Source organism: Rhipicephalus sanguineus, chromosome 11 (genome assembly GCF_013339695.2).
Source record: "Rhipicephalus sanguineus isolate Rsan-2018 chromosome 11, BIME_Rsan_1.4, whole genome shotgun sequence".
NCBI lineage: Eukaryota > Metazoa > Arthropoda > Arachnida > Ixodida > Ixodidae > Rhipicephalus > Rhipicephalus sanguineus.
Genome location: NC_051186.1, coordinates 36,495,336 through 36,522,248, shown reverse-complemented (window position 1 = coordinate 36,522,248; position 26,913 = coordinate 36,495,336). Strand labels below are relative to the sequence as shown.

The window sequence follows — 26,913 nt, the reverse complement described above, 5'->3', positions numbered from 1 at the left end:
GCGGCGCTTTTGAGATCGAAGCGAGCTTGTCGCGTGCGTTCTGCCGGTGAAAAATGCACTCTGTGTTGTCGGTTCGCGGGCGAACATAAACTTGCGTGATTGATGTGTTCCAGCGAATGACATTGCCCAGACTACGTAATATTTTTTATGCGAGGTATTCGGTCGGAAGTAAACCATAGTCACACAAACGCTTTTTATGGGTTAGTACCAAAGAAATGTGTTTTCGGATCTAGAATTGGTGGAAAGAATGCTAATAATGCAACCCATCACATTTAAACAATTATATAAAACATATTCCAGAGAAAATATACGTTTGAAGATTTCTGAATTTTGATAAACGTCTAAACTTTGAGTGAAACCTGCTGTCTTTGCTCACACAACACCATGATTGGCTAATTTTGCCTATATGGGGTAATGTCTTCTAATTCATTTTCTTCTGTCCTTTTTTTTTCTTTTTCTTTTTTGTATTGCTCGTTGGAAGCCTTGTTCATTGATGATTAAGCGCCTGGCTGCTTGATAAAGATCTCGGCAATATTGCAAAGATAAGATGCGGTCTTACGGCATCTTCTTGAATTATTTTGCAACGCTATGGCGAATCAATGACAAAATAAGTTCGCTACTGTGACGTTATAGTAACCACAAAAAGAAATTCGTGTTCGCACTTCGCGCAAAAACAAAAAAAAATAGATCACCATTACATTGTTGCGAGTGTACAAAAGGAAAACCTAATGGTTTCGTTCAGGAATTTTTTTAAATTTCTTGTCCGTCTTTTGCAGAAGTTGAACGAATTTCATCGCTGTGACTGTAGAGTACGCTCCCATCGCGGATGCGATCTCTCGGCTGTGTCATTCTATCTACTACCTTATATACGATTCTCTTTGGTCACGTGTTTTGCTGTGCTGTGTATCCCATTCTTTCACGTTCATTGATGATCTCATCCATCATTTTATACTTCTTCCTTCGTTTCACTGATATGTACTCACCAATTCTCACTTTTCAATTTGACCACTGCTTTTTTGGCTTGGTGCAGACTGAAGCAAATATTTTGTTCTGTTGACAAGGCTTGAGCGCGATTTTTGTTTGGCTGCGATCCTCCAAGCATCTTCCATAAAAGTCGCATTCATTACGACTTGAAAAGGGCGAGCTGTCACGAAGCCCCATTTTCGACGGATGAGGACAAAAAGAAGCATTTTTCCAAACTCGCTCGCTTCAACACTGCACATCTGACAAAGTAACGAAGTCGCAAAAGAACGAAGTCACAACGGAGCGAAGTCACAAAAGAACGTAATCACAAGGGAACGAAGTAACAGCAGCAGGTCTCGCGATTGATAACGCTGCCGTGTCCAGAGAGAAAAAAAAACTACTAACACCGTCTCCCCTCGTCACCAACCCTCCTGCAGTTTTGATCAGCACCGAAGACGAGTTACCTTGTCATTTAATTCCTGCTCTCCTGCTACTGCCGACACGTTAGAGTTCAACGCTTGCGTCGTGTCGTCACTCCATTCGTGAGTGTCACTACGTCATCGGACCGAGTAATGAATTCCCGCTTTGAATTAACCGGACCGAAGCGATAAGTAGAAGCTGGTGATTTGACGAAAACGGAGAACTGGTAGTGGAACAACGCCATAGTGTATATAATCGATGGCGGATGGGTCGACAAAGTTGACGCATCGGAACGAGAAATAGCAGACCACGTGAGCAGACGAAACGACAAAATATAACCAGCAGACGCCATTATGAAAAAAAAGTTATGGCAACTTCGCACAAGTGGTGCTAAGCCTCAAGGAAGAGCGGGGTTTGGTGGCCTTCATTGTTTCTCTTTATTTTTCTCTTTCTTTCTTCTCTTTTTATTTTTCTTTCTGTTTCTTTCATCTCTTTTTTTTGTATCTGTTTCTTTCTCGCTCTTTCTATCTTTCTTTCTCTTTCTTCCCTTTCTTTCTGTCTCTCTCTCTCTCTCTCTGTTTATCGCTTCCTCTTTCTTTCTTTCTCGCTTTCTCTCTTTTTTCTCTTTCTTTCTATCTCTTTCTTTCTCTCTCTTTCACGAGTTTCACGTGCTCCACTTCGACGAGCAGAGCTTTCGTTTAACGCTCGCGCCTGCTGTACTCGGCAGTGGGGCTCGCCCAATTCCTGTGACTCGTACCCACCTGAGGAGTTTTGCGTGACGGAGCACAAGTTACCGATAGCTTAAACAGCATTGCTGTTAATTTAAAAAGAAAAGAAAAAAAAAAACCGAGCGGCCGGCATGGTAAAAGAATCGGGAAACAAACAGGTGACTCCAAAAACGCGAAAAGCAAAAGACGGATTTGGTCTATACGAAAAAAAAAAAAGACAATAATAACGAATTGATTCATTGCGTACCCATCGCATCGTCACTCCTTAGCTCCGAAACTCCATCAGATTAGTAAGGGATGCTCGCTCTGAACGAACGAAACGGCGGAAAAGAGAAAGATAGTTTGATGAAAACGAGGAACCCGCATAAGAAGTCGGTAGTGTATACAATCGATGGCCGACGTGTCGATCAAGTTGGGCGCTGGGATGGAAGCCATCGGACGAGAGTGAGCAGACGACAAAAAGAAAGAAAGAGCAGACAGAGCTAGCAGACGATTACGTAACGAGAACAAGCAGACGACTTGTACGGGAAGAAAAAACAAGGAAGCGTGCAGGCGACTCGGATTACATACACGAAAAGCTCACGGCTTGGTACTAGAAGTCAAAAAGAAATAGTAATCAACGGATTTCTCGCTTACCGAGTCCTAGCTCTTCAGCAGTGGAGCGGGGGAAATGTCGAGAGAAATGTACATCAGGAAAGAGTGAACGCGACAGGCCTTTAACGACGTTTTCTTTTTTTTGTGTCCCGCACTCGAAGCCGTAATACGGTGCCAGTGCCCGGGTCGTTATAGAAGCGGCGATGGAACGCTCATTTTAGCTGGCGGACGACCGAGAAATGCCGTTCGTTGGAAAGAGATATTCGCCGGGGTTCGGTCGGGGGGGGGGGGGGGGGGGGTGCCGCCGCGCAACGGTGACCGACACCTCAAATGCGCTCAGCGGGATCATTGCCGGTGAAGAGGCGATGGGCGGTGGGACAGTGGCGGTAGTGGTGGTGCAGCGTCTCTCTAATGGAAGCCATCAGAGTTGTACGAGACCCCGCCCATCCCTTTGCGGAGCGTTTTTTCAGCTGTCCGCTCTCCGATAGGCCTTCCGTCTGACTCGTTCCTTCTATTGTTTCGTTTTCTCTCTCTCGCCATTTTCGCGAGAAAGCCGTCGTCCTAATTTTCCGCGCCGTGTTCGAACGGTGACGTTCCAGCGTCTGACAGCGTCGTTTGTCGTCCCTGAAATCGAGATATTTTTTTTCTTTTCTTTCTTTGTTTGCTGTCGCTGTGCTTCGTCCAGGAATTCCGCTTCCAACCTCTGTGTTCCGACTTCGGTGCAGTCACCTAGTCAAGCTACTCAATGTAGTAGCTTTTTGTAACTGCTCCTTTCTTTCATTGTCAAATGAAAGAAAAATAAAGTATTGAATTGAAATTGAATGTGATTCTTTGCGGGCTAACTTACGGTGCGCCGACTTTTCTGACTTTCTCTCTCCCCCATCAGCCACGCTAAGCCAATGTTTGGCGATTACGGTACGCAATTCGTCGGCACTCCCGTGACCAACTAGACTTCCCCGCCACACTAGTCCTCCTCTTTTTCAGTTGCCGTCGAACCAATTGTGCTGGCACAGCCATCTCCATAGCAACACGGGAAGCAAAGCCAATTATGGCTCATCGCGGACGTCATTGGTCTCATAGATGTTCATTCACACCCGGTTGTTTTTAAACTAGCACACGGCTGAAATTATAATTTGTATACGACACATGCACACAGGACAGGGGTAGCGAATATTTTAGTTGACATCAAGCGAAAGAAATGGACCATGGTCTGGTCACAGCAAGTGCGTAGGACAGACAACCGGTGGACAGTAAGAGCGACAGAATCGTGTTACCAAGGGATGGGAAACGCAGTCACGGAAGGCAGAGAGTTAGATGGAGTGATGACATTGAGAATTTCACAGGGATGAAATGAATCAGCTCGCACAGGATAGGGTAAATTGGAGATCATGGGGCGAGGTCTTCGTCCTGCGGTGGACTAAAACAGGCTGAGAATGATTATGATAGTGTTTCATACCCCCCCCCCCCCTCCGCCGACTCTCGAGGACGGCCTAAGTCTTGCGTCGTATATCTATGCGAGCGGGCTGATCCTGTTGCCCGCGCCCTCCGCGGCTTTCATAACGCAGGTACTCGCATCGCAAAGTCAGAGCTCGCACGTTGACTGTCAAAAGGGCACCGCTGCCGTTCTGTACATACTGCGGTCCCTCGATGAAACTTTAACTTCCAACTATCTCGGAAACGAAGCCTCGTCGGCTCGAGTTTTAGATATGTCTACTATACTATGCGCTGTTCGTTTCCGGCAACAGCGAGGCCGCAAGGGCGTCGTCAGGTCTTCCGGTCACGTACGAGTCGCACGCGTCGATAAAAGTCGCCGCGGACGCGCCGTGACAGCGACGCCTCTAGCGTCCACGACGATACAAGCGCGCGCGACGTAGACCACACGCTTCGAGAAGGCTGGCTGATAGCAGGATGGTCAAAAACAACGCAGATTACGCGATAAGCGCGTCGCCTCGTTCATCGGAGCGTGTCCTACCTTTATAAGCACGTCGGCTTCAAAGGGTTAAACAGTTGGGGGCAGCGCGTCCGGTTAAGATCCCGCGTTACCCAGGTAATGTTCAGCGTCTTCGGTAGACCGAGAGCGCACGCCGCTGCCGGCGAGGTAAAATCACAATATTTCTATCCCCATTTCCTTCCCCTCCCTTGTAAGGGGCGCTGCGGTCAAACTTGGCCCACCCTAATGGAGAACCATGCGCACGCCTATGCATAGGACGGACGAATTTTTGTTTTTGCCTAGTCATATCCAGATTCGCTGTAATAGCCGGGAACTACTCCACTCTAACTTCACTATTAAATGACAGTTGGCACTTTCTGCTATCCTGCACAGATTTAGTGATGAGGCACCGCGGACACGGCAATGTTGCAAACCGTCGATGCATGCTGGGCGTTTTCGCTTTTACCGTGCAGACATTGCAGCTCAACTCGTTAAGAGGCGAGACGGCGCAGCAAACAGGGGCTGACGAACAGATATAAATCGCTATAGAAACGTAACTGAAACAACGGTGACAGCGTCGACGGTACACGCTTTTCCTTGCGCATAAACCTGTATACCGTCACTTCCGCGAAAACTGCAGTGTTGTTGATTTAGTGGAGTGGCGGCTCTTGTTTCCGCGTGACCTCTCTCGTAGAGCCATCAACGAATAAGCAAAAGACAACTCACGAGTCGTGCGGGAAAGTGTGACACGTGCGCCGGACTGCCGTTGTGGCACGCACGGAAGCGGCAATACACAAGCCAACGGCGGCGTGGCATGCGTGTTTTCTGTCGAACTGTGTAGGGTATGGGTCTACCGTCACTGCGGGCGTGTATATCCGGATGAGATTGGACCGGGCACGTGCCTGACCCACTTGCGCGCCGTGCGGTCAAATTTACGGCATTGATAAAGAGCACTCGCGTTGCTCCAGCTCTAACGCGCCGGTCACTCCGTACTGGTTTGCTGGCTCCATAGTTTCCAAGAATACTAAAGAGAACAGCGGCGCTGTGGTCGTTCAGCCACCATGGAAAAGATGGGTAGCACGTGAATTTGCCTGGTCTTCGTGCTTGCGGCTTCGAACGCACTTGTGGCTTTGTTTATTGTTGCGTTTTGGCTTTCCTTTCGGATGAAAGAACGACTCGTTGTGAACCTCGGGAGTTGGTTTCAAGTGGTGAGCCTAAAAAGGGGAACGTGGTGACGTGGGACTGCTGAACTTTTCTTGTAAATTACCTCTTCTAAAAGTCAAGAAGCCACGCGGAGCGGAAAGAACGAAGCATATAGGCAAATCCATGTACTACCCATGATTCCCTGCTGGCTGAAGGGCCATACGTTGTAGCTCCGATAGACACTAGCGCTAGATGTCCCTCTAATGTACTATTATGAAACTCTATGGCTTGATCGTCGCAAGCGACGCATCGCGCGGTCGGCTATTCTTCAGAGAAACGACCACCGTCACTCTCCCAACGGAGCGATTTTACTAAGTTGTTCGAAAGTATTCGCGTGTGTTCGACAGACCTTTTACAGCGTGTGTGTGTGTGTGTGTGTGTGTGTGTGTGGTGTGTGTGTGTGTGTGTGTGTGTGTGTGTGTGTGTGTGTGTGTGTGTGTGTGTGTGTGTGTGTGTGTGTGTGTGTGTGTGTGTGTGTGTGTGTGTGTGTGTGTGTGTGTGTGTGTGAGAGAGAGAGAGAGAGAGAGGGAGAGCACTTTATTAACGGGCACTGCAATTTTTCCGGCTACAAAAATAATAACTGCTGGAGTTTTACGTGCCAAAACTACGATATGATTATGAGGCACGCCCCAGCTGGGGTCCCCAGAATAATATCGACCACCTGGGGTTCTTTAATGTTCGCATAAATCTAACCACGCGGGTGTGCTTTGCATTTCGCCCATACGGACGCGAAGGTCGAGGGTTCGATCCCACTGTGGTGGCATTTAGATGGAAGCGAAACGATAGAGGCCCGTGTACTGTGCGATGTCAGTGCACGTTAAAGAACACCAGGTGGCCGAAATTTGTGGAGCCCTCCACTACGGCGTCTCTCATAATCATAGTAGAAAACATCGCGATACAACGAAGACGAGAACGACCAAACGGGACTTCGTTGTATTCGTTGTGTCGCGCTGTTTTCGACTATGAGTATGTACCAACAAGCTCAAGTTCGCACGCTTTCAAAACTCTCATAATCATATCGGGGTGTCGGCACGTAAAATTCCCACCATGTAGCAACAACACCCTGATGTGGGCGAGTTGGTTCACCTTTAGAGGGTGCATGAAAAGCGCGTACGATGAAGACGGAACAGGCACATTAGCGTCGGTCCTGTCGTGTGTGTTTCTTTCATATTCAGTGTATACGCGCTTTTCATGTACCCACCATGCATGTTCTGTTCATTCGGGCTGTAGTAAACAGAGGAAGCCGGCAGTGTGCGTATGCTCTTTGTTCCGAAACGCTGGGCTTCGTAGTTTACGTCCCGAAGCAATACTCGCCCATGCGCATGTGGCTATCCCGCGATTGAAAGCTCTGGTTGCCAGTTTATAGCTCAATAACACACACGTTCGCTTGCTACGGGTCAGCGCACAGCCGTAAGCTTATCTATGCGCGGGTCACGACTGCGCGGGTCCCATTTGTTTCGTCGTGGCGAGCCGTCATGGTTCAACTCTGCGCTTTGTATGGCAGTATACAAGCAATGACTGTGTTGTGAGTAGCCTCTTGCGGCATCTCATCCGCATACTTTGCTGAAATTGTAAGAGAAATTGAAAGAGCTCGTTTCACAGAAATTCCGGTGTTGGTGTCGGCGTTGGCGTCGGTGTCGGCGTGGGCGGACACGAACTACAAGTGTCACGCCCACGTGCTCGCACCGTCACGTTTTCCTCTTCATTTTTCCCCCGAGCAGCATTAGATTGGAATGGCCTTTCCCACAACATTGCAGCCATTACTATTCCATCAACCTTCTTGGACAATGTAACCAATTTTATTTCCGAATGAATTTCACCTGGCTGTACTGTAAACCCACCCCTTATGTAAAACCCCCTTGAGGGGTCTTTAAGGAAATAAAGTGATGTGATGATGTGATAAATGCGTGTGTGTAACTTGCCTCTGCGTGTCCGTGTATAACCGGCTTGTGTTGCTTGTTTTGTGTTTGACCTACTCGCCTACGTGTGTGAGCAGCGTGTTTGTAATATGAAGGAAAAGGAGAACAAGCGATACGCGCGTATACATAACACTGTTTATTACGCATGTGCAATACCGGTAACTATCTGAGTACGGTTTCTCTACAATGTTCGTAGAGAATGTTGGAATCCATAATGCATTTGCTTATGCAATAAAGCCCGAAATATATGCGATCCTGCCTCTAATCAGAAGTGACGACTGTACACGAGGATTATCTGAAGAGAGAAAAGAGACAAAAACAAAAATAGTTGAAGGACCTTTGAGCTTCCCCTTCAAGAGTAGAACGCGATAGTGTAATCGGAGCCGTTCGCATCGTCTTCGCAATCGCTAGCTGGGCCTCGCTTTTCGGTGGATATGTCAGCCGTGCCGCAAGGAGAGGAACGCCTGTGGACGTAACATTAGCAGTTTCAAAATATCCTAGAATGCCTACCGTAAGTGTAGTTGTGAAGTGCCCACTACGCTACATTTCTTCTATTTGCGAATTCGCGAAGTACACATTGCGCGTCCCTAGAGCAACATGCACTCCTGCCCAACGGCACACTTTGTTGATGCTGTTGCCGATAATGATGATCAATCATTTCTGTGCGCTTTGTAATTGGTGGGCCTTTAAACGGACCACTCGTTGCGCAATTCACATGTTTTGATGCTGGGTGCGATTCTACGCTTCTGCCACGCAATATTACATGCGTTAAGCATACTCCTCCCACTACAAGACATTCTTGCAGGGTTCTTTCTCCAAAACAGTTTCAAGCACTGCCGTGGCTCTATGGTAGAGCGCCTGCTTGCCACGCAAAAGTACTAAATTCCATTCTCATTCGAGCCGAGGTCTTTAGTATTTGTTCATTTGCATCTATCTCGAATTCTCGTTCACGGACAGCGCTGATTTTTCGCTCACAACCAACGACGCCGACGCCGACGCCAACACCGGAATTTCTGTGAAACGAGCTCTTTAACGCTATTGCGTTGAAAGAGAGACGGACACCGGCTTGCGTCCTTCGCGCAAACGTGGCTGTCCTCTTCCTCGTCGACGAAGCAACGAACATGGTGCACGGACCATTAGCCGCGCGCCCGTCTCGACGGCCGTTGGCTAATCTCCTCGACTCCACTCCTCTTCACGAGCGCTTATTCTGCTTGTCATCCAAGCCCCCTAGTCTGACGTCACTGTAATTAAAGGTGCTCGAGCTTCTAAAGCACATCCTTACGCACCCTCTCTTCTACTAGACACGCGAGAGTCTCTGTTTTGCCTCACGTTTCTAATTAAACGTCTCTCCTTTTGTCCGTCCAGACTTAGCTGTTAACATTGGCTTATTTCCTTCCTCGAATCAACTCCCCCCCCCCTCCCCTAGACGAAGTTACATCGTCAGCCATGCTTCCGGGTTTTGAATGAAAGAACGAATTAGGGAAACCGCGGTAATTGAGCCTCAGACGTCGTCTCCGTTTTCAGGCGTGCCCCATCAAGTTTCTTTCTTTCTTTCTTTCTTTCTTTCTTTCTTTCTTTCTTCTTTCTTTCTTTCTTTCTTTCTTTCTTCTTTCTTTTTTGACCACCTTTTCTTCATCTCAACGTCTTCATCGCTAGACCGGGCAACATAAAAAAAAAAACTGTCTGGAGTGTATGTGGGCGTGTGACTCTATTGTTCCCGCTTTTACAAGCTAATTAAACCGCGGGGGGTTAAGCTTGCCTTGTATCGTCTTCGGCTTGGCTTCTTGGCTTAGACCAGAACTTCTTTTGTTCGTTTTTTTTTTTTTTGCTTCGCCTATTTGCTTTTTTATTCTAGTCTCGCGAAGTGTTTGCCTTTCTGGCCCTCTCTGTCGACAACGCCGACGAGAAGAAAGAGCAACGACTGCAGTCGTCCCAGCGGATTTGAGAATACGAGAGAGAGAGAGAAAGAGAGAGAGATAGTGAGAGAGAGGGGGGGACGCAGAGAGACAAAGATAGAGGGAAAGAGACAGGGATCGCGAGAGAAATAGAAAGATAGGCAGAGAGAGAATTATAGAGACAAAGAGAAAGAGAGAGGGGGGAGAGAGAGACAATGAGAGAGAGAGAAAGGGAGATAGAGACTCCTAGATCTCAAAGGAATCCAACTTGTTCATTCCAGCCCGCCTCAGGCCCAGTCCACTTTTGTCGGGTAATGTCTCTAAGAAGGAAAGAAGCGGGAAATGTTGAAGACAAGAGTGCTTTGCAATCTCTTTCTTCCTTTCTTCTCTTAAACTACTTCGCTTTTAGAACTTTTTTTCTCCTCTTAAAATGTTCATTCTGCTTCGTTAGGAAGTTAGGTTAAGATTCGCGGGCAGAGTAATCTGCTGTTATGGGGATCTGCGTACGAAATTAGAAGAGGGAGGCTTCTCTTCAATGTAAAGTGAGTGATTTTCTGCCTGCTCGCGATGTCCACTCAGACAAAAGCAAAGATTAGTTTAAAATTTAAAAATGCGAAAGCGTTACAAACGATGGTAGCGATCCGAGAAAATTAGCGCACTGCGGTAACGCGATTAAAAGACAACTCTAGCGTCCACAGTGGTTTGATGTATTTCTTCTACTTTTTTCGTAAATGTGTTGCTGTGAACAAGTGTCAGAAAGTACATTCGATGCAAAATTGCCAATTTCGTACACAGCGAACAAAACCAAGTGAACTAAGCTATAATAGGATCTAGAATCATGGAATACTGACGAACGACATCTGCAGATATGGAGCCGCGATTTCATTTTCAAACAGCTAGGTTAGCTGAGCAATGTGTCGATAAAGTGCGCTTGTGAAAACTGTCGAGGTAAATCAAAAATGGATGTTGCGTAGAACATGTTCTCCAATCCGAACAGTCTGTAAGTTTCATCAATGTGTAATTACACATGCACTCACTATATTGAGGGAAGAAACTCCTCTCCCTTTAGCGAATTACCGCCAGTGACAACACGGCACATTGCGTCAGCAGCTAACCCGCATAACGCTAACCAGCCAAGGTGACAAGGCGCCTTTTGAAAAAGAAATTGTCCACCTATCGAAATGTCAGCCAGCCTGTTTCATGCACTTCCTCCTGTACATTCAATAAATCCGCACTGTATGGAATAACTGTTTAACCTGCTTAATTATTACAGTCGAATGCCTTAGTGCTGTTTGTATACAAATGTGTTATGAACACGTTCCTTTTGTCGTGCAGGGCGGCACAGAGGCTGAACCTGTCCTCCAAGAGACGTCGCCGTCATGGCGGGGGCTCTGCGGCGGCCGACGGTTCACAGTCGGCCGCGGATGGTCCGGTGTTCGTAACCCGCTACGCAGAGCTCCTCCGGGACTCGCCCCCTGCCGTGCCGCCAGCCTTGCTCAGGGGTCTCAGCCGCAAGGACACCGGCCTTGGAAAGGTCAGCGTCTTCTTCTTGTTTCTTTTTTTTTTTTTCCTTTTTACGTTACAGTGCACCCCACTCCGAGATTCTTCAACCACCGGCGTGTTGTCTACGCTGTCCAGAAAATCTATATTCAGTCCGCTCAATCGCGCAGTGAAATACGCGCAGATATAATTTTTATCTACATACTACAGGGACATTTTGTCCCACAAATAAAGCGGCAGCTAACCTTTGACTCTTGATCATTTGGGTGGAATGCACAAATGTTCAATACAGGGTTCAATTGGTATACGGGGTTCAAAATGGGGTTCAACAATGCGGGATTCAAAATGGAATAATAATTTAATTAACTATATCAAAAAATGCACCAGGGTGATTAAGAAAAGAATTTATTTATCTTTACGATAACGTGAGCTCTGCATAGATAGGTGGCTGGACAGAGTTTGTGTTGAGCAGGGGCGTAGCCAGGGGGGGGGGGGTTGGGGGGGGTTCAAACCCTCCCGAAATTTTTCAGTTTTGCTTGCGTATATATACACGCACACATACAAACGCACGCACGAACATACATAAAGTATGGTTCAACCCCCCCCCCCCCCGCCCCCCCGAAAAAAATTTCTGGCTACGCCCCTGGTGTCGAGGACAAAGGTAGACGATTCCGAGTTCGAAGTACTCTACCCGGTGGAGTGTTTAGAACATAGTCGAGTGCCAAGCGTACTCCACTATGCGAGAGCAGTAAGCCGTACTGTTAAGGAACAGAATCTTTGAAAACTGAATAAGAGGAATTGAAAGTTACGACGAGCTCGCGTGAAATTATTCGATGATTCCCAGGCACACGTCGCAAACGACCCACACTGGCCGAGCTGGCTGCCTTTCCTGTTTGCATGCCCTAATGGCCGGCCATGTCTCTCAGGAGAACCGCAGAGCAACAACTCCCATATTACGTACACACACTCTCCGGTACTGCCGTTCGGTTGCTGAGCTTCTAGACACCGTAGCGGTCACGGCAGGGCCATCTCGGTGAAAAATGGAAGCCGTTATCATCTGAGGCCTTCACGCCAGAGCTGTGGGCATGCTTCGCGTTAGCGTGTCGGCGCTCGCTGTTGGCATTCCGAGAGGGCTCCGGCACGCGTGCGCCAGGCTCTCGCATAGCTACGAGCTCTCGTTTACGCCTCGAGGCATATATTCATCGACTGCGTCCTGCCGCAGCGTTTACATACGATATACGCGTATGCGTAACACGTCTGGCGGGATGGCTGGAGAGCTGCGCGGGTGCCGTTATTTGGGCTTGCCACAGATGTAGCCGCCGCGTGGATACTGTGTTGCGTATGTAAGCTGGAGTGGCGAAGTCATTTTCCACGCGGCTACATAGACGCACCATTTGCGGTCAGTTACGAGATCGTTTAGATTTTCGCCGTTAAGCGTTGAAGGCACGGGTAGCATTGGGGAGAGTCTATATGCACCTCAACTGCGTGGTATCACGTGACCTTAGCGAGAACGTCACGTTTGACGTCACTGATGGAGTACACGTCGCTGTCGACCCTTGATTTGGCTCTTGTGTTGCTGCAAAACAGTGAGAGCCGCGAAGCTTCACGGCTTTACTACATCACTATAATATCATGGTAATAATATCATGTATAATATAACATTATCATGTTATATATCGTCATAATATCATGCATAAAGGTAATAAGCATCGCTAAAATTGAAAAAAAAAATATCTAAAGAGCAGACGTTTCAGCACAAGCACAAGAACACTGTTCGGTGAAGCATTGCATTCTAAGCAAAGCTGCTGTGTACGGCCCCGAAGCATGAGTTTCCTGAGGAATTTTACAATAGCTCGTTGCCTTTTTCTTTGAAAGTGCAGAAATTTATGCAATGTTACAAGTACGGAGAGGAATCGTGATTCCAAGCTTGCTGTCCTGGCTAGAGAGCCAGCAATTATATAGGGCATTTTTTCCCGACGCGACCCTCTGCAGATTGTTCATTTGTTTTTTTGCTTTGTTTAGTTTGTTTAGCAGTTAATTGCTTCACCCTGTCTTGCTGTCCGCTTCGTTCGCCACTCATTGCATGCATTCCCTATCGCGAGTGCAGATAGACACGTCGGACACTGAAAACAATAACCAGGAGTGACCTGCTAGCTCAGTTCCCGTTTATTGATATTTTCTTCGCTCTTTGTTACTTTCCAGTTCTCATAATTTTTTTCATGATTTTTTTGTTTTTGTTTCGCGCCAGTCATTCCGGATTAACACCACCAACAGGAGAGCTCACAGTCTGATCAGTGGATCGTGTGCATGTTCGTTTGTGTTAACTTCCTTCTAAAAGTAGGAGCATGCAGCCATGGTTGTGTCGTTTGTAGAATAGGGAGGGTAAGGGGAAGAGGCGAAGAGCATTCACACTACTATAGTAGTATGAATGCCTGTCTTGTGCTTACCGTATGCTTGGCGCAATTGCCGTACTTGGCGTATACACTAATCGCGGACTGAAACTTCACTGTGTGGGGGCACGCGTTTGTGGAGTGTATCTTTATTCATTGTCTTTCACATTTTTTGTCTAGGGCGTATAAAGTCTGCCCGCCCGATGCAAAGAGCTCAGTTGCACATCACCGTCATCATCGGTTGGCCGACGCGCTGTAATCAGGCCGATCCGACACGAAGCCCTCGCTTCAGCTATTGTGGCTTGCTGACCAGAAGGTCGCGGGATCGAATCCCAGCCCCGGCGGCCGCATTTCGATGGAGGTTAAATGCTATAGAGGCCCGGGTATTTATATTTAGGTACACGTTAAAGAACACCAGGTGGTGGAAATTTCTGGAGCCCTACACAACGGCGTCTATCATAATCATATCGTGGTTTGGGGACGTAATACCCAAATATTATTATTAGCTTTTGTAGCCTGTTGCCTGCAGCGTTGTTTATTTATTGGAAGGGTCAGTTATAGAGGCACACCAACCAGGCAGCAAAAAGCGATAACGCTGGGACTATGTAGGCAGGAAAAGAGATACTCGAATAGGAAATATTTCGAGTGATAACGGCTGCAGGTTGCTGGCTGCCGCTTCTTCTGGGTAATTGGATCATGTGGGCGTCACGTAAGGTGCGTCGACTTTCGAAGTCGCAGCGATTGCCTCAAAGTGTAGTAAGCGTCCACCTCTCAATCATGGGCCGTAGGGCTCAAATCGGACGAAAGTATGAACTCATCAGCTGTTTAGATAACGAAGAAACGTTTAGGGCGTTGAAGCATTACAAAAGCAGGGAAGAGGCTAATAAAAACAAAATCGTTAAATGCGTACGTAACACTGTATCATAGAAACGAAGCCTTTGCATCAAGATATAACAAATTAGAACCAGATAACTAAAAATAAAAGACTGCCATGTTAGGTGCAATAAATCTGATTCGAGCAAGCAGGCTACGTGGCTATTCGTCGCCTTATCCTTTCAAAAGAGATGTCGTTGAAGGTCATCACGGTCACCCGCTGCTTATTTAATACTAATAAACAAAAAATCGAAATTAAAAGAACAACTTATTTCGTTGACGGTTCCTTTCTTTTTCTCTATTCTCTAATGCTGGGACATTGTAACCTGTAGTTAGCTTCAGAAGCAGTTCTTGCGATAGCTGAGGAAGAACAGTTTCAGAGCTAGAATTCAGGAAAAAATATTTCGAGTGTTGTAAATTATAACATACAAACTATGATATCAGACTATAATGAAGACGAAATATACGCTTGAACAATATTGAATATTAAAAAAATATCATATCATGTTCATCATATCATGTTCAATATCATGTGTCAAGAATACTGTGTACAATTCCAGCCCTGGCTAATGTTGACTGACTTTTGGATACTATTGGCTAGATGTTCGGAACTGCTGGATAACCGTTAGATAACTGTTGAAAAACTGTCGGCTAACTGTTGAATAACTAATTTCTAACTATTGGATAACTGTTGGCGGCCTGCTCTCATAAAAATGTAATAATATAGAACCTCACATTACTAGGTTCCATGCACATTACGAAGGTGTCGAACTTAAAAAATGCGGCAATTTCTTTTTTCCCTTTTTCTTTCGACTTCATCACATTCTAAAATCTACTTCGCCGAGCTGTGTACCGAGGTGACATCAGGGGATCGTTGCACTGTACAGCCTTCCCTTATCTTCTTCGCGAACTGCCCTGACGAAGGAAGTCATACGTTACGGGATACTAAGTGAAACAGAAACACAAACTAAAGAAACGTAGATAAGATAGAGCCGTAGAATTGAAAGACGTAAAAAGAAGAAAAGCAGACTGTCGCGCGCGAAATGCGGAAAACGGACCTCCCCGCTATAGCTACAGCCCGGCAGTCCAGCAACAAAAGCCGAGACAAAAGACTGAATGGGTCTCCCGCTTGGTGGCGCTGCCTGCCATGGGCGGTAAAAATAACGGCTCAGCTAGAAGAGACGGCCTGCGACTGGCCTGCCCCGAACCAACAGCTCGTAAAAAATGGCCGTCGTTTTTACGGCCCCTCGGGTTTTCCGTATATATACCTAAACCTCCTCAGTCTTTCCAACGGTGTCCCCGCTCGCGCGACCCCCCAACGTATACTTCTCTGCGCGCGACGCCTGAGTGCGGCCAGCCTCCGCGGGACTGAATCTTTTTATCTCTCTTTTTAGAGAAATTTCGTTTATTCTTTATCTCTGTTTATCGCTTCTACCGCCGCAACCCGCAGTGGACACCGGACCAGACACCGCACTGGCTCTTCACTATCTTATTGTATCGCTCATTTCGGTCACCTCTTTGTTGTGTGCATCTTCTACTCTTTTTCGTTCTATTTAGTGTCGTCTGTTTGGTATCAATTTTTCCTCTGCCTGCCTTTTGCTACTTTCCGGCGTTTATGTGTTTTGTGCTGCCGTCTGCTTGGTAGCAGTTCTTTTTTTCTTATTTGTCGTCTGCTACCATCTGTTCCTGATTTTTCCAGCGTCTGTTTGGTAGCAACATTTGTTTTGCTTTGCGTCTGCTACTATGTGTTCTTCTTTCGTCATTTGTTTGAGAGCAGTTTTCTTTTTTTTTGTGTCATCTGCTACCATGTGTACCTTTTTTTCCCCTCTGTTTGGTAGCAGTATTTCTTTTGTTTGCGTCCGCTACCATTTGTTTGTTTGCTTTTTCATCTGTTTGGCAGCAGTTTTTCTTCCGTTTGTCGTCTACTACCACCTGTTCCTCTTTTTTCCGCCATCTTATTAGTATCACTATTTGCTTGTTTGCGCCTGCAACCATTTTTTGTTGCTGTTTTGTTTTTGTTTTTGGTCATCTGCTTGGCAGCAGTTCTTCTTCGCCAACGTCATGGTCTCCGCTCAGATGTACGCATTCACCCGCGTTCTCACACAAACACAACCACGCACGCACACATTAAACTCAAATCTTCAATGCACGCATATCCTTAATCGCAAGTCAATCTCGTTAAAGAAAAACAAAAACCACAAAGTCGTCTTTTCTTGCGGACGCGTAGAGCGTGGCGCATCTTTCATATCAGGGAGCTGCTGGCGTTCACTTTCGCTAAGCGACGCTAATCCACGCATTTGCCGGAAACCGATCGGGTTTTTTTTTTAATATTATTCTACCTTCTTCCACAACCGATTTACTCCTCCCCCTCCCCCCTTAACTCTTTTCCTGCCTCTTCCTCATCCCCCAGTCTACGGAAACTTCTCAGGCCGATTGCTCGCTGGTCGCGCCTTGCGGCCTTCCATAAATATTCCTTTAATCTCCCGCCGGAATTCCCTCAGTTAAGGATTCGCGAAACGGGGTTATTTGTTACTGCCCGTGATGCTTCAGCGCTGCGGTATTACCTCCGTGCGCTCCGACTCGACAGTTCCGTACAGCATCCTGAAAGCGAGGACTTGCTATTATGTGTAGAAAAAAGTTTTCTGATTGTAATTTTCGCACAGTGCGAACCGACTAAGGCAATTCAAGTGAAATTTATACAAACAGTCCATGTTCAAGGTATTACAGCTCAGCTGTATATGTCTAGGCGAATCCAAAATTCGTCCTTCCTCTTTATGTGGGACGTTCGTTTTTGCCCATGGACAACTTCTCGTTTTTAGTGGACCAGAGGTGAGCTGTGTTCATGTTAAAAGACAGGACATGCAAACACAAACAGAAGAGAGAAGTCAAGACACCACAAACACCGACTAACAACTGGAAAGGCGCACAGTGGCGGAAAAGAAGGTAGGCACAAAAGGTTACCTACGCATGCCCAGGCAATCTACGCATGTCCTGTGCATACCCAGGCCTGCCGCTGTGTTAACCGGATTTTAATGGAACATAAGAGAGCACTAACCGGGGCCTCACCATCTAATCTAACTTTACGTTGTCGAGAGTGTAAATGTACGCCGACATTCGATGAGTGTGCAGTGTTGAACAGGCACAGGAATGAAGAAACGCGTCTAATGGTTGAGGCCTGGCATATCGATAGTAGTAGTAGCACATGTGTGAGCCAACCATCGGTTAACTTGCATAAAGAAGAAATCGAATTCCTGAACAGTTATGATTTACGTAGGCCCTCATGCGTGCCGGATTGATAGGCATCGCCTCTTGCTTGGGCATGCGCAGATAAGTATTTTTTCCTACCTTCTTTTCCGCCGTTGCGTGCCTTTCCAGTTGTTAGTCGGTGTTTGTGGTGTCTTGACACCACAATCACCGTGGTGTCCATGTTTGTGTCCATGTTTGCAAGCCCTGTCTTTAAATATGAATACGTACCAACTAGCTCAGCTCTATTGTTCCGAGCAGTGTTGTTTGCCTCATTTCTGTGGCATATACGCGCTGGAGTTTTGCAGAGAAGCTATCTTAGTATGCCCTGTGTCGTAGTAGTAGTAGTAGTAGTAGTAGTAGTAGTAGTAGTAGTAGTAGTAGTAGTAGAGGTAGTAGTAGCAGTAGCAGTAGTAGTAGTAGTAGTAGCAGCAGCAGCAGCAGTATTACTAGTCACGCAGGTCACGTGACCTGAGTGGGGAGTTAATAAACAAACAAAACGAAATTACTATGATGATGATGCTCTAAATGCGTAAGGGCACGTATTTCAAATCTAGCAGCGTATTTACGACATCACGTGATCTCGCTAGCCAATCACATAAACTCGCGCGCTTGACAGCATCACTGTCGGATGGTTTTCACAGCGTAGAACTGGCTGAATTTTATCTAATTTGTTTTTTTTTTGGAAGTGCATAAGACGGACGAACTTTGATTTCGCCTAGTCATATGCGGCTTCGCTGTCAAGTATGGGACAGAATGCTGAGATAAGTTTTAACGAGATGCTCTGCATGCCTTCTATAGCCAGTCAGCCCTTTAGCCTCGTCTCCAACCCGTGCACTGTATAGAGGACCAAAGCGCGGGAGTAAAGGACCGCACAATGCACGTGGCCACGAGTGTGCTGGAGGCCACGAGAATTTATGCATGCACGCGGCGGCAGAGTTCCGGCTATGGCTCGGCCTCCCAGCGCCTTTGTTTTTCTTTTTTCTACCGCATAGGGGCAGTACGGTCGACGTTGCTGCCCCCGTGCACTCTACACGCACGAACGTGGACCACGAGTACCGGAGGTTCGGGCCATACGGGCTTTTGTTTTCAAAATTTACGAACCTTGCGGAGGAACGCGGAGAAATTATTCAGCAGAATAGGGAGCTAGCGGTCCCGGAGAATACTATTCTTTGTTATTTTTCGCGCATTTTCGTGGTAGTTACCGCAAGGTCTCGAAGAATCGGTAAGGGGGACACGACAAGGAGCTTCCTTCTTTAGAAAGTGCTGGGAGGTGAAGGGTGCATTCTTCCTGGAAATACCACGAATGTGAACGCGGAGCCATCTTTGGTTTGTGGGCCCTGAGAATGGCCTTATTTGCTTTTGTATTAAGGACGGTGGATAATTTTGGAAGACACGTAAGATGAAGAAGGGAGAGGGGAGGTCCACGGAGATGCTGCACGCCTGCACCGTTGAGCCTATTATAGTGGTAGAATAAAAAATAGAGCATAGTTCACACCCGGTATTCCGCTATACGCAATGCATTTTGTGTATATCGGAATACCGGGTATGAACTACGCATGCGCGCGACCGTAAAACGTGGCCGCATCGCCGAAAGCGCTTGCCATCCACCTCGAATCTATCAAGTAACCGTCATGCCCTCTGTAGCTCGTTAGCTCCGTAGTGATGATTTTATTTGCTCTAGGTTCATCTCCTTAAACTTCGACAGCAAAGTACTCGTGTCGATTCGGCACCTGTTTCCGAGAGCCATGCACAAATAATCGATGCTGTAGGCTTAGCGAGTGGCGGTAGGCGCTCGGAATCTCGGTGAACGTAGACTACACGTTTGTTGGTTGTTTTTTATCCTCCATAGCTGGCGCCGCTTGACGTGGCGGCAGCTATATAAATCAATCAATCAATCAAAATACCTTACAGCACACACTGTCCGGTATTATGCTACGCCTTTGCGATAGCTGAATACCGGACAGACTAAAAAACACTAACATAACACGGATAGACCACGATTGCTCTGGTGGACTTGTCTTTTCATTGTGAAAGTGCAGGCTTATGGCCATACAGGCTTCTGGTAGTGGCAGCTGAGAACACCTGATGTTGCGCGCGACCGTATATTTATCCCCGAAAAGTCGGGGACCAAGGACAGAGCGTTGTGCGAAACACGTCATCACTTCACTTATAGTTTTGCATGACGATTGAAGGGTTCCAGCAAGCTTCGACTTGGTGGTGAGGGAAATGTGCGAAGCCTTCCACATTAGGAATTTGGGCGTTGAATTATGTGCCAATGAACCTTCGTAGCATATCACTGATAAAGAACTTGAATATTTGACGAAGCTATACGCAACACCACGTCCTGTGCGACTGTCCGGCATATAATGTTCAGAGACAGTCACTGGCGTCCGTTCTAGCGCGCCTAGACAGTGGACAAATGTCTGTTGAAACAGTTCTTGCATGCCGTCAACAGAAGACATCACAGCTGAAGGCGACGAAGGCACTGCTGAGGTTTTTAAGAGAGACGAACTTGGACAAGCGGCTGTGACAGAAATGTCGCGTACCACGCAAGAGTGACCGACTGATTTTGTGTGTGCAGTGTGATGTGCTATCTTTCTTTCTCTCTCTCTTTCCTCTCCATCTTTAATCTCCCCCACCCTGACCCCATGTGTCGGGTAGCAAACCGGTTGTCCCATACTGGTTAACCTCCCTGCCTTTCCTTCTCTATTATTTCTTCTCTTCTTCACCAAGCAGTGCACGTGTTAAACTTATAAAATTAAGCGGGGGGAGGGGGTTAGTGTGTTAGACTACGTTGGCACGATTCTGCTGTTGGTTCTTTATGCGTACGTGGCGGTGTTCTAGGGAACACATTCTTTTAATAAACTTCATTTGCAAGTCCAGCCTTGTCCTGTGCGTATCTCTTCTTTTTGTGCTTGCGTTGAAACTTGCTGGAACCCTTTACTTGTCACCATGTACCAACTTGTCCAGAAAAACCACACTTAGTTTTGCATACAAGGCGAATATCGCTTTCGGTCTCGACCAATGGGGAGGGGGGGGGGGGGTTGGAGAGGTGGTAAAACTCAGCTCCCACTGGCGTATGGCAGCGCACACGGGATAAATAGACGAACAAGAAAAACAACAAAAGGACAACGCAAGCGCTCGGCACCACAAGGACAACACACACAAAAGATGAACACGTCGTTTCGTGTCCATATTTTCACCCCGTGTATGCTGGCGTACGCCGTACTGGTCAACTAACTAGACGCAAGTACATCTTCAGCTCCCGATATTGGAGAACCGCGCGCACGACTATGGACCTGTTCTCGACAAAATTTCTGTAAATAGAATATTTAACTTACACTCGCAAAATGCGGCAGCGGTCTGAAAAACCATGCAGCCAATAGTTGGCGATATCAGGCAAAGGTGTCACGTGTTTCTATGGGAAATGCTCCGAAACAGCTCTACGTCATACGCCTAAGAAAAAAAAAGCAAAACGCTCAGTAATCGTTTAACTTGGACTAGTTGGTGCATTATAATGCAGTTGCGCTGAGCGAGTCATGAAAGACTAACAAAGAAACAAATGAACAGAAAGTTTCACGCATACATGGTATCTTTGTTTGCCTTTCGTGCGTTTCGCTCAGCGCAACTATATTAGAAGAAAAATGCTGGAAAAAAAAAAAGAGTTCAAGCAAGAAGTCGTGACTTCTAACGAAGCTTTATTTAAAACGCAGCACGGATAAAAACCAGAGTGACAATGAAATGAACCTATATGGATTAGAAACGAGTTTGGAAATGCTAAAAAACAATGGCTAGGAATGTGCCAAGCACATTTTTATGTGACGAGTAAGGGCTTAGTGAATAACCCCGAATGGTACTGTTGTTCGCTCAAGACGGCCACTCATGATCGACCAAGTCAAACGTCTGTGAAGACGTCAGTCAGTTTTACATACCGGCGCACGTGTTGCCAGCAATCGTAGGGCAAGTCGGACAGGTGCATACTTTGGTCGGCAGCGTCGCGCCGAACCCAACATCGGACAACACCGGCAAACCTCATGAATTCGTGGCACGTCTGCCAGGCGGACAATGCTAAGCGCCTCTTTAAGCTTCTCCGCTGCTTCAGTCTTTGTGACCACGGCCTCGCGTCTGACTGCTTCGACGAATCCCAGTCGCTCGGCGGCGATTTCCACGACGCGCGCGCAGTACGGATCGTGGACACCCATCACAAACTGAACCGCTCGACGTTCGATGCTGCAGTTTCGCCGGACGATGTTCTGAGCGGTTGCCATGGCATCGCTGAACGTTCCGCCGCTATGTTCTAGTTGGAGGCGTACGATGTTGTAGTTGTACCGAAGGCCGGGCAAGAGACGATCCAGAAAGACGTCGCAGAAGGAGTCGTTCATTACGGTGACGGATAGTTCGCGGAGCCCCAAGTTCTCCAGGACCCGGTCGGCAAGGCGACGGTAGTGCTGTTCGCGCAAGGGCCCCGTCGTCAAAGTCAGCTTGGTAACGTGGTGGATCGCTGAAAGGGCTTCTACAATGGCAGCTTCTGCTTCAAGGCGTCGAGGGTCTGCTTCGTGGAACGGGGCCAACAGGAGAGACACTTGCAGGTCTCTGACGTTAGATGCGAATCTTGCGTAATATTTGATCTCGTCGTACACTTCTTCGTTGAAGTAATGCACCTGTCAAACGAAGCGACGTGACGTGGCCGCAAGTGACCAGTGCTCTGATGGAAGCCGCGACATTGAGGACTTGCCAGTAGGTATGCGCGCTCAGTACGACGTTGTTCACTTCTCGACAGTTCCGTATCGTTTCTAGAGCTGACGGAGCAACGTTGAACGCATCGACGCACACCCTCCGCGGAGCTCTGAACTTCCGTATCAAGCGACAAATCGCCTCGAGTTCATACTGGGGTATGATGTTCAACAGTGTCACATCTTCGATGCCAGTGTTTTGCGCGATAGCGCGGATTATATCCACGCATTGGCCGCTGCTGTTCCAGGACAGGTCAATGGTTATCTTCCGCAGCGAGCGGGCTACTCGCAAAGCAGACGCCAAGGGATGCGGTATGTGATACGTGTCCGCAAGCAGAACGTTCAAGCGGAGAGCCCATTTTTGGCAACACCTGCAACACCGGACGGCGAAACTGCGCAGAGACTGGCTGTTCGCCACTACATCGGCGAATTGTTCGTACTCGCGCATGTTGAAGTGCACCACGATGTTCAGCTCTTCCAACGTGCTCATCCGCCAGATTGCAGGGATGAGGCTACCCAGTCTAAGAGTAGTCGCGGTACACGAACTGCAGGATCCGATGGCGAGTTTTCGGAGCGTCGCGTCCGCTCTGGCCAGATATAGGGCGAAAGGCTTTGCTGAGTTTCGCGGTGCGATACTATCGCAAGCAATCACGCTGTACGGCACTGCTAATTCAGCGATGGTACGGTTCTTGCACAGGGCGAGTATGATCCTTCGTCTGAGGGCGTGGCCAGTGATTTCCAGAGCAGCAATGTCGAGCGTCTTCAGTACGTTGTCCGTACGTTGCAGCAGGATGCCTACGGCGTTCAACGCGGCCCCGATGGATGAAGTGTCGCTGTGTGAACGGATCGCGCGTTTTCCGGTAATATTGAAGGTAGTCATCACCCAGGAATCAATTTCCAAGATGGGTTCGCAGTCTTGGATCTTGGCGACTGTTAACCTTCTTAGACACGGCGCTGCAGCGAGTGATCCCAGAAGGGAGTCCGTTTTGGCCACGACGTGATTCACTTCGGCGGCGACGATGCATCGGTGTTCCTCGAAGAGTCGACGCAACACAGCTATCGCGAAGGACTCGGCACGTTCGTCACTTGCGCTGTGATGAGGCTCGGCGTTGAACCCCGGAGCCTGCACGACGCTAAGCTCACCGACGTTGTCTCGAGGGTCTTCTCTGAGGTGCAAACCCAGATGCCAGAGAACTCTGTTGTGGGTGGCTAAGTTGCTCAGCACTTGACATACCTGGGTGGGACTTCGCGTGCAGGGCCAGAGAACGTCGCAGGCTATTTCTTCGACTCTTCCGGGCATTGCAGAGTCTGTTGCTGCTATCTGCTCGTTGCCCATGGCAGCGCTGTCGATGAAGTGGCGATCACCTTCGGCTTTCGCTCGATTACTGGGCCGTTTCCGTTTGTACCTGCGTTTATATCTGACACATTGCGTACCTTTTAACCATCGAGACACATTTCGTCAGTGGACCGGATGTGATGAAACCAGAGGGCGTCACCCTGTAGCAGCAGTTTGGACGGATACGCCCACATTTGCTGCGGTGACAGATAGGGCCTTTAGTTGTGCACGTGACGCGCGTTTAATCGAAAGTGGCATCTACACTAATAAAGCAGATACGAAGCTGATTGTCACTGATTTGTGTGATGCTGTGATCCTTGCACTTCTGCGCACTCTCGCTGACTAATTTGCAGGGCCAAGAATATCGATGCTTCACTCAATGCAGCAGACATTGAAGGTACCGCCACAGCAAACGAAGTTAGGAAATAAACTTAGCAAGCACTGAGATAGGAAATAAAACCTGTATCAGTTTTTAGCGATAACAACGGGACCACGGCAGCACTACGGACAATTCTAGAACAGGAATAACGATTCTCGCGCAAGAAGCACGAAACGTGGCGTCCTTTTATATTTTTCTTTTCACTCAGCGCTTCACAAAAAGGGCGGCGAACAGATATAATGCCTGAAAAAGGTAACCTTCCTTCTTGCTGCGTAGTGCATGGTGATTTTTTTTTCGGCGTGTCAAGAAAGCCCGCGAAATATGAAATAAAACTACGTGACTGCGTTCATGCACTAGCGTACTGAAGCGCTCTCAACCGTGCTTCGAGCGAAACAAGCGTTGAGCGCGTATGTATTGCCTCGCTCTGCATCTGTTTCTATTTCGCTTTGAAATTGAAACGCTGTAGAAGCCGCTCCCAGAGTGCTATGGTGCATTCGGCTTGTCGAAATCGAGCACTCTGAATACGTTCGGCTGCTGCTTCTTTCCTAGCACCACGCTCCAACTCAGAGCGCTCTGAGGCGTTCTCACTTTCAGCTCGGAGCGCGACCGAGATCTGATCACGAGACTCCCTCGCCTCGTTTTGTTCACAACAGGAGACACGGGGACGTGTTTCCCGTACCGGCCTCCAGTTTCTCTGGCAAGCGGCTGCTCGTTCGGCTGGGAGACGCGTCGGCTATGCCTTCGGCTGCGGCTCGAACCGAGAGCGGGCGCCGCACTGTTGCAATCTGAGTCAGAGCGTGGTGATGCCGAGCCGAATGTACCAGTAAAGCTCACGGCAAGCGTACTGATCTTTTGAAGCAACAAAAACAAAAAAACAAGTACACTTAGATAATATCGAAACTATAGGCTTGGCAAAGCGCGTGGCGCCACGTGCTTTTTATGCTTCCGGGATTCGCTGGGATTCGCATCCATTCCATTGGCGGGAGGAGAACTCACAAACACACCCTTCTCTCTCTCTTTCACTATCTCCCGCTGTTCCTTATGGTATGGGGCTCGTTTCACGGCAGTGGACATTGAGCGCAGCTGGCATGCACGGAAAGAGACACAGCACGTGGGCTGGACTGATTTGTGGCGTTCGCCGCGGCGTGCGCCTGCGATATCGAATCAAATGCGTTACTTCTTTCAATACGCGCGCGTATATTGCAGGCATCTAAACGTCATACCTTCCCCATCTTTCCTCCTCTCTCTCTCTCTCTCTCTTTATTGCTCCTGGCGTCCCGGCGCGTTTTTCCGGTTGACGACGAAAACGAAGAGGGAACATGAAATGGCTGCAGCTACAGTCTTGCTTTCATAGTTCGTAGTTTTTGAGAAATTTCGTCTTCCTCGGAGGTGCAGTGATTACGGTGCTCGTCTGCTGACCCGAAAGTCACAGGTTCGATCCCGGCCGCGGCGGTCGCATTTCGATGGAGGCGAATTGCAGGAGGCCCGTCTATACTGTGCGGTGACAGTGCACGTTATAGAACACCATGTGGGCGAAATCTTCGGACCCCTCCGCGACGGCGTCCCTCATCATCATATCGTGATTTTTGCACGTAAAACCCCTCATATCGATATTTTTAGTTTTTGAGAATTTCAAAGCTGACGCCTAAAACGGCAAAGCGGCCTACGGGATTTTTTCTTAATGTTATCAATATCGCCCGTACTTGCACCAGAATGAAAACGGCGCTTAGGCATCAGACAAAGACGAAATGCAAATCACGTGAGTTGCTATGCGTTTCCTGAAAACAGCGTTAGCCTTCTTAAAACGTGTCAACTGCGAAGAAGCACGCGATGCATGCAGTTATCTTTTGATTTTCAGCTGCACAATACGTGCAAGTAAATGCTGGCGCTGCGTGCGTGAGTGCACCGCTTGCTCTCTCTTACCTTCTTCCTTTCCACAATAACCCTGCACCCACTTTTCCCTCTCCCATTAGAGGGTAACAGACCGGGTACAATTAGGTTAACCACCCTGCATTTTCTTTTCCTCCTCTCACTTGCATCTTTCGGTGTTTGTTTGTTTGTTGTTTGTTTGTTTGTTTGTGCATCCATACAAATGCGATTGATTGATTGATTGATTGATTGATTGATTGATTGATTGATTGATTGATTGATTGATTGATTGATTGATTGATTGATTGATTGATTGATTGATTGATTGATTGATTGATTGATTGATTGATTGATTGATTGATCAACATGAGGGTAAAGTAGACGCCCCAGCGGAGAACTTGGGATTATTTTCATGCGGCCGTTTATATTTCATCAAGTTGGGCCGCAAGTCTTCGTAATTGAACCCGCGAGCTCGTTCTTTGCAGATGAACGCCATAACCCCTAAGCCACCACGTCGGGCGCAGTTAACTTGAGTAGCTGACGCTGTGCTCAAGTTTTATATTCTGCAATCGTATAATGAAAGAAAAAATTTATTCTTGCAAAACTGGAAATCACAAACGGGGGCTTGTTTCAATTTTATTTTTACCAAATAATTTGCGCCCGGAGATGTTGCGATATTTCGTCTTTGATGAATGCGTGAATATACAGTTTATTCCTTTTCGTGTTTGCTACACTGCGTTGTAACCATCGATTCTTCTTTCGTACAACCGGCAGCACGTCAGCGCCTCTTGTGGCGAGTGTTCATCAGTGTTCATCAACGTCACGTATAATGCCTTCAGAAGTTCCAATCTGGTTAGTTAAGTTTACCCTGCAGCTGTCTTTACTTAATCTCAAAAGCTTGAATGACATGCACTCAACGTTATACTTAATACGCC

General features: G+C 47.6%; 1 protein-coding gene across 2 annotated transcripts in view; it reads left to right on the top strand.

The window, feature by feature from the left end:
- The window catches only part of LOC119374947 (uncharacterized), a 369,109-nt gene that overhangs the window by 265,564 nt on the left and 76,632 nt on the right, over nt 1-26,913 (top strand). For both annotated transcript variants that reach the window (XM_037645145.2, XM_049410916.1), the window contains one exon: nt 10,988-11,186. In XM_037645145.2, coding sequence (XP_037501073.2) covers nt 10,988-11,186 — 199 coding nt within the window. The remainder of the gene's footprint in view (nt 1-10,987; nt 11,187-26,913) is intronic.